This window comes from Apium graveolens, unplaced genomic scaffold (genome assembly GCF_009905375.1).
Source record: "Apium graveolens cultivar Ventura unplaced genomic scaffold, ASM990537v1 ctg3975, whole genome shotgun sequence".
Lineage (NCBI taxonomy): Eukaryota > Viridiplantae > Streptophyta > Magnoliopsida > Apiales > Apiaceae > Apium > Apium graveolens.
The window spans coordinates 21,756-30,771 of record NW_027418350.1 but is presented as its reverse complement, the minus strand read 5'-3'; the positions used below and the strand labels follow the sequence as shown (position 1 = coordinate 30,771).

The following is a 9,016-nucleotide window of genomic DNA, read 5'->3' as shown; positions in this document are numbered from 1 at the left end:
ATTTAAAATTTACTGAAACGCGCCTTCCCCATTCCCCCTACTAAAATTTTGATTCCCTCTTTCAACTCCCTCATTTTTTTCCTTAGTTTTTTTCATTTCCCCCTCTTTTCAACTTAACACTTAAAAACATAAATTAAAAATAGAATACAACAAAACATTAATCATAAAATCAAAGAAATAACTTTACTCTCTACTCTCTTTCTCGACCAAACACTAAAGAACTCGATTGAAGAGCAAGAATAGTGTACTCATCGCTGATGAAGATCTACAATCTTCGATTTCGACAAGCATATCTCCCCCAAATTTTCTCTCTCCAAGCTTCGTGGTCAAATACCAAAGCTTCGAGGTCAAAGATTCGATTTCAGTTTGGGGGTTTCGAGTCCAGAGGTTGAAAATTTTGGAGTCGGAGGTTTAAAAAGGTGAGAACCTCAAGAATTTAATTTCAAATTAGGGGTCTCAATTTAAAACCCTAATTTTTGAATTAGTTGAGGATATGTTAATTAGTTGAGGCTTTCTTTATGTGAGTATTAAGATTTATTTAGTACATTGATCGATTTCGTGATTGTCTCTTTGTTTTATTTTGAGATTTGGTTTATAAGTCCGCGCGTCATGAGTTTCCCCGGTCGAAATTCATTGTGGTCGGTCCCTGATCCCAAGTCCTGATGCAGTTTCTTGATAGTCTTTTAGGGCATAATTAGCTTTTTTTAGGGCAGAGATTAGCTTTTTTTTAGGACATGGTAATTTTTAAGTAGTGACTTCCTTATACTTGTACTATTTTTGATCAATCGTATTGTTTATCCCTTAATTTTTCTGCAACTACTTTGAATTGTGATTGAATCCTTTGCAGGATCTTTTGATGTCGGATTTTCCTTTCTGAAAAATGAATTTCAAAGTGAGTATTCAAAGAGGGAATATGGCGAGAGTTTGGATGCTCAGGTTACTGCTTTGACAGATTAGAAAGTGCTAGTCTTGGATAGCACGGGCAGGTTAAATTGTTTCACACAATCTGTTTCTTTATATTGATACTGCATATTTTGATGATTATGTCCTAAACTTTTTTTGCATATATTATAATATCTTACAAATTCTTATAAAAGTTTTATCTGAAAGAGAGTATATAGTTTAACTTAACGTCTATGTAAATTGATGATATGTTTTGTAGCCAGATGTATTTTTATGCTCCATCAATGATGTGAAAGTCAACAATGGAGTTGATCAAAGGGCACGTAATGTTGTACCTGGTATAGAGGTAAGATGGTTGGCTGTGTGTCTTAAAAAGTTGAACTATAATTCCTTGAAGTTTTTCTTGACACTCTTGGTCCAGAAGATAATTATCTGATAATTATAGGGATTCCTGAGACAAAAATTATCTAGCCAAGGGCTTGCATTCATAGTTCGTGGTGGATCTGGTATGGTTTCTGATTTACCAATAATATTTAGAATGAGTCCAGATGAAGGCTTTTTTAGTGGTCTAAAAAGGAGAAAAATTGTGGTTAGGGCCTGTTATATATAAAAGACATAGCTTAGATTTGAAGTGGCATGGGATTCTAGGTTTCCCATTATCTTGCCTGAAGTAACAACTAAGTATTGAATATTTCAGTATTTACCTTTCTCGTTTGCAATAACTTAGAAAGATCAAGAGGTTGTGACTTTATTGAACTGCCACATTTAATATTTTTCTTGAGGAATAAAAATATTTTGTAAAAATAATTGCAATCATTTCCCACAAGCATCAGATCTCCGCCCCCTGTAATTTTTGAGTAGTGTACACAACTCTGATTTATGTTCTAATTGGTCTATCTAGAACTCTTCGTGTATTTTCAAGAGTTTTATTCCCTCTTTGTCTGGTTTTACTTGTGCAGAAAAGTCTTGAGGTAGGTGAAGTCCTTGCTGTTGATGTGTCCAGCACCATCGCGCTGTCAGGAACAGTGGATGTACATATCAAATTTAATGGTCGCATGAGAAGGGTGGTGTTTGGGGTAATCTTCTTATTATCTAGTTTACTGTTATTATTTATTTTTGTACACCTTTTACATCCAATAAAGAAATACATAATATGTTATTTCTCAAACTTTTAGCAATCAGTCAGCTGGTAAATATATTTATCCAAATATATCCAGCCACGTAGTACAAGTTGAAAAATCTAGGGAAGTGAAATCACTTGACTATTTGGGTTTCGTTTTACAGTGGAATTATTTTAATATCAGATCTCTGTCCTATTATGCATCATACTTTATTTTCAAAAGAATGAAGAAAATTTACATGTAGTAAAAGTTATGTTCAGTGATCACCATTGCTTTAATAATTTTCCCATTGAACAGGTAATTCCTGGATGGCATGAACACTGGACATCAAACAAAGTATACGATGGGGACATGATTGTACTTCAGGGTCAAGAGAAGGTGTTCCTTTCAAAGTCAATGGAGGGTTTTACTGATATCAACAAGGAGTACACAAATATTACTTTTACACCCACACAAGCTGATTGTTTGGTCCTGGCATTCAGAAATTGGCTTAGACGACATGGCAATAGCCAACCTGAGTGGTTTTGACAGGTACTACATTTAATATTCGACGTGTTTATAATTTGATTTCTTGAACACATACATGCATAAGCTATTTGATATTATTTGCATTGTTAATATACCGGGACATGCAACTCCAATAAAAGAACAAGATTATGGATGTGTGGGGGAGCAAGGCAAGAGTATGTGAATTATTTGAGCGTGTGTATGAAAGAAATTAGACATCTGTTTAATTGCTAGCAACGTTAGAATTTTTATTCAACAAATTACAGTATGAATTTTTAGTTGTACTGCAGGGTGAGAATGTAGTAACAGCTGCTGTAACGGGACCTGGTATCATCTTCATACAGAGCATGCCTTTCCATAGGCTGTCTCAACGCATAGCTAGGTGAAGTCTTTTAATCCTTCATAAAGTCTTTATGTATTTGTGTCTTCTTCCCTCTATTTTGACTTCAGTGGTTCTCCATTTCTTTAGAGGGCAGTTGCATCTCCAAACATGAGAGACAACCCGAAGTTCTTCTTTCAAATAGCTATTTTTTTCTTCTTAGCATATGTGGTGATTTTGTCATCCTTAATCTTGACTGACATATAATAAATTTAGTATCTTTTACTTCAGTATCTTATATTGAGCACATGATGATAACTTAGAAAGCCTTCCGGAACTGCTAAAGAGTGTTCACTTGAAGAGTGTTCAACAGATGGAACCTGATGATGGTCCAGATAAAGAAACTTAATGTAAGAGAAGAGGCTCTTAGAGCATCATTCATCTTAGATCTGTTGTAAAAATATAATATACTAACATGATTTTATTTGGTCTTTAGCTCAGCTATAAAGAAGTTTGAGCTTGTAGAGTGTGACTTGGAGAAATCAGATCAAATTGGACCTGCAATAGAAAATGCATCGACTATGATCTGTTGCATTGGGGCCAGTGAGAAAGAGATATCTGATATTACAGGACCTTATTGAATTGACTATCTGGCCATTAAGAATCTTGTTGATGAAGGTAATAAAAATTTTGGGGTGGTTATATGATTATTTTTTCTCATTAGTTGATTACTAATTACCTGGTTAGTAAGCATTAATCATTATAAATTTTATATGAGTTTTGAATTAGTGTAATACCTTAAAGGTGTTCAGGTATGAATGAAGGGAGATTACCTGGTTGTAATGTACATACGCATATGTTTGTATGTGTGTGTGAGCGCGCCTTTTCACACACTTGTCTGGGTATATATAGGTGTGTGTTTTTGTTTCAAGCACTCACTGTTGTTGAAATTAAGTTGACACAAATATTAACAAAATTAATAATGTTTGTGCATGTTTTAAGTATCAGTTTCTTTCTTCTTGATGTTTAGAAATACGAGGTTTTCACTAGAAGCAATCGCTTAAAACAATTTTTTTTCTTGAAAGGAAAAAGCAGATATGCTTTTGTATTAGTTTACTAAATTGTTTACAGAATTACAGTGCATTGAATATGCTTGTACTTGAGGTGTCTATTTGGTAACTCCAAACAGTTTGATGCTAGCAATATCACCAATTGCATTTAGAGTGTAAGTTAACCTGAATTGATCGATTGATGTTGCGGAAGCATGTTTGTCACCAGCTAATGTAACTTTATCGGTCTTGTTATTATATTGTATATTCCCTCATTTGTAATTATAGTTTACAGTTACTGATATATTAAACAGTCTCTCAGATTTCCTTTTGTTTTGTATAAGTAGTGTTTTCCCAAAGTGAATTGCTAGAAAAGCTATTTGTTAAAAGAGTTAAGAGCAGATAATTAAAATATGTAAGTAGTGTGACATGATTATAGTGAAGGGGCTGTTGAACTTGGAGTAGTATGATTATTATACAACAGTAGATGCAATGTAATCTTATATTTTTATTTATGATTTTGATATGAATACAGATAAATGTTCTCAACCGCTCTACTATTATGTTGCACTTGTTTTGTTTTCAGAGCTGTGACCATCCTTACATTGTCGATCATTCTCTCAAACACCTGATAATTAAAGATCTTCACAACTCCTGGAAAGTTTTGCTTACTTTCCTGTTTGGTTTTCATTGTTAGTATTGCTGATACCAAGTCAATATAGACAGTAGTTGAATAAATGGATGGATATGTGTAGTACATGATGTTTGGATTAGATGAATCTATTGTACCGGATGTTTGAATATTCGTTGTTAGATTTATAGATAACGGGTATTATGCAGTAATTGGTTTTTGTATTTCATTGGTTTGGCAAATTTTTGGAATCTATATTTTTTTTAAAATGTGCATTAATGAAACAGGTAAATACATCATTACAGTGGAAAATGATGGCTGTCAAAGCTTAATACATCAGTTTTAGTTGAACATTGACATCAGTAATACAGAATAAAACCGATGTTAAATACTACAACAAAAAAAGTTTTAAAACAGAAAACCGATGTTATTAAGATTTATAAACATCAGTTAGTCACCAATCAAAATCAGTTCTGAATAAACAACTGATGTCAAAAGTTATGTTTATATTAGTTTTTCTTGAAAACCGTTATTATTGGTATTAGTAACATCAGTTTATTGGGTTAATGAAAGTATTTTTCTTATCTCACATATGTTAAAATTGATAAAAATATCATATTATGATAATATATGAAGATTAGATATGCATTAGAAATTTAAAATCTTTAAAAACTGATGTTATACATCTTCTTTAACATCAGTTAACTGATGTTAAATAGGGGGTCTTTAACATCACCCACGAAGACACCGGATTTTTTTGTTCATAGACATCGGTTTTTAGTCGATGTCTATTCTACTTTTTTTAGTAGTGCAGCTTCTTGAGCCAAAGCCAACTTTCATCTTGACTTGCTTTACTTAGTACTGGAATAACATGCCTTTTCTGTTAATCAAAATGTGCATGATAATTCTGTTCTTATGACTGGTTTCAAAGGTCCAACTCAAATGACTAAGGATGAATCATAAATTCCCAAGTCAAATGAGATCAAACCTAAGAAACCAAAGAAGAAAGCTAACAAGGAAAGACCCAAGGAAACTTGGGTACCAAAATCAACTTGATTTGATTTTGATGTGTGCTGGGAAACAGAAAGAAACTTTGGTATCTGGATAGTGGTTGCTCAAGGCACATGACTGGAGATTCTACCCTGCTCACTGAGTTCAAGGAAAGAGCTGGCCCAAGTATTACTTTTGGAGATGACAACAAAGGTTATACTGTGGGATATGGCTTGATTTCAAAAGATAATATCATCATTGAAGAAGTTGCCCTAGTGGATGGTCTCAAGCATAATTTTTTGAGTATTAGCCAGCTTTATAATAAGGGCAACTCAATTACTTTCAATTCAGAAGTCTGTGTTGTGACAAACAAAAAGAGCAACAAAGTGGTTCTCACTGGAGTGAGAAAAGAAAATGTGTACTTAGCTGATTTCAACTCATCAAATGCAGAATCAGTAACTTTTCTTCTTGAGGTTAGAATATTTTTTTATAGACTCTTCCATGCAACTTCAGAGCATTTAGTAGCTTTTGAAATCTACTAAAAATATCAGTGAGAGACTCACTTTCTTCACAGTGGAAATACTCATATTGCTGAATCAGTAGCTGCACCTTGTTCTCCCTTACTTGCTCATTACCATCACAAATAATCTGGATTGTGTCCCAAACCTCTTTGGCTGATTTACAATTAATGATGTTATCAAACATATCACCATCAACTCCATTGAACAATATATTCATGGCCTTCTTATCATTCCTGACTTGCTCAATATCAGGGTCTGACCATTCATGCCTAGGTTTTGGAACAGATGGGTCATTTCTAGTTGCAGCTCTCATTGGTACATGAGGACTTCTCTCTATGCAGTCCACATAAGCCTCATCTTGGGAAAGAAGATGTAGATGCATCTTCACCTTCCAGTGGTGATAGTTGCCTTTGTCCAGAAATGGAATCTTTACTCTAATATCCTTTTTGTTCATCTTGTTGTTTGTTGTTATCTTTATACTCTTTGTTCTTCTAGAGCTTGCTCTGATACCAATTGTTATTCCCTAACAATATAACAAGAATTACAAAATGGGGGTTGAATGTAATTCTGACTCCTTTTTCAAATTTAAAGAATGTTCTAACTTGATAAATATAACAGTTTTTGATAAGCAATAGTGCGGAATAAAAGAGTGATAGAAATCAAAATACTAATTAATAAACACACAAGCTTTTAAAACTTTCAGGTGGATTTGAAAGCATCCACCAGATATATATATATATATATATATATATATATCAATTGAGAACCCTGTGAAGCTTTGAATAGCTCACAGCTGCTTTACAAGTTTGAACAAATAAAACTATAGAGAAATGCTTACATAATACAGCTTGATATGTTTCTCTGAAAATAAGCTTGCTTAGTTAGTGTTTATATATCACCAAGATACATGACAAAAAGACAAGACAATAAAACAAAGTTTATCTAGTCTAAAATCATGTTGCTTCATTACTCTTTCCAATATCTTTGGCTGTCTTCGCAATTTCATGGAAATAATAATGCTTCTTTGTTCTCAAATTCCTGCTTAACAGGCTGCCACATTCCTTTTGCAAACACCCAATGCATGTGACTGTATTGTCACTGTCAACAGCTATTTGCATTTTATCATCCGTCGGGACTATGTTTATCATCCGTCGGGAGCTATGTTGATCATCCGTCGGGAGTCTTGTAGATCATCCATCGGGAGTCTATCTTCCATACTTGACTCTATTTCACTTATACAAAATTACAAGACATCTCATATTTACAATTAGTCAACATATTCTGCATATCAATCTAGTAGTCAACATGACTTAGAGAACCCTACACAATCTACTTGACTAATACATATTGTTTGTAGAAATGTGCTACAGTACTTATTTGTTACATAAGCTACTCACTCGATGGATGTTAATCTGTCATTTATCGGGACTGTAAAGTTCATCCGTCGGGACTATATTAGATCATCCGTCGAGTGCTACAAAATTCACTAAGTTAAATCGACTAAGGTGTTTTGTTTAACTTATCATCAAGTTCTCAACATATTTATAATAATATTTGTACTCAACATGGCCAGTCTTTCAAACTATATGGCATACAACACATGATTAGGTGGCGTCCCACCAAATTCTTCGTCGTTTCGACAAAGCGTCACATCAAATCACTGCTTGTCTCAATCAGAAAGTAATATTTGAAGGAGGAATGATTTAAAAGAGATTCAACAATTTTATTTTCCTTATCACCTCATAGAACTTATAATGAAGAAGGTTTATACTTTATTTAGGAATCAGAATATTATACACTATAATATTGTAGAAAAGAATAATATCATTGGTCGCCATCCATATTTCACTTATGTACATCTTCAGCACTTGTTCGATCAATAGATCCCATTCTGTGTCATACATTAACCTCATAAAGTTCTCTGAAATGCCTTCTTAAATCGATCATTAGAATAAATTCTTATTTATTAGGTCTTGTATCTTTAGCGTCGCGCTTTCATGTTCAATATTTTTATAATTCGACCCTATCTGCACTCTTACGAGATTTACAATCATAACTTCAAATTTCACTTATGCCACTAATCATCCAACATATCGACTCTTCAGCTAATAATATTCTTCCTTTAGAAAAGTCTGGAAATTTTCTCAATCTTCTTTGATCATACTCGGGCTTCTTTTCAATCAACGAACTCTTTAAACTCTAATCATCTCAGGAATTAAATAGTGTATCCTCAAGTTGAGTATGTCATTAACATTATCAAACAAAACTTGCATTCCTCTATTGAGAACAATCGAAACTTCTTTGTAATAGCGGGTCTACTTGGCCTTTTAAATTAACCATACTAACTTCTAGAACAAGTATTAATCTAGGTAATCCGAATCTTATAAAAATCGAGAAACTCAAGTAGTAATTTGATAACCAATTTTTAAAACTTATTTTTTTAAAAGAATTTTTAGAAAAATTTTGTTAAGAAAATCTCTTTTGAAAACTGGTTTAAAATTTTGAAAATCATACACTTGGTCGTCATTACTATATAAGTTGATTGTTGTCCTTCTTAACCACTACAAGGTATCAAATTAGGGAAATAATCAGATAAGAGTCCATTGATTTCCATATGTCCTCTACCCCTTATTAGGTCTATTTTGCCTTCATTAGTTGACAAACACTTCAGTTACCGTTGTATATTATATTATTTGTAACTTCACTTCTAGTCTTCCATACCGGTAACACTCCCTTCACCATCTCTTACGATTACTAAGTATAACAGGTCTATCCAATAATCATCAAATCTATTTTATCAAATAAGATCGGTTAATATCATAACACATTACAACTATACATATCACGTTTGGTCATAACACCATTATCTAATTCCAAGAAACTCTCGATCTCCAATCTTCTCAAACTCCTTTAAAATCCATCTAGCTCACTCCACAAGATAATCATGGGTGGCATACTTACTAAGAGTTCTATAT

At 33.3% G+C, this 9,016-nt stretch overlaps 1 protein-coding gene across 1 annotated transcript; it reads left to right on the top strand.

The window, feature by feature from the left end:
• The first annotated feature begins 257 nt into the window (after positions 1 to 257).
• Positions 258 to 3,117, top strand: LOC141701524 (uncharacterized). The gene is made up of 7 exons (XM_074505153.1): positions 258 to 387; positions 848 to 936; positions 1,163 to 1,249; positions 1,349 to 1,409; positions 1,828 to 1,979; positions 2,822 to 2,913; positions 3,003 to 3,117. Exons 1-7 carry the CDS (start codon positions 258 to 260, stop codon positions 3,115 to 3,117), a joined length of 726 nt encoding a protein of 241 aa, XP_074361254.1.
• The last annotated feature ends 5,899 nt before the right edge of the window (positions 3,118 to 9,016 follow it).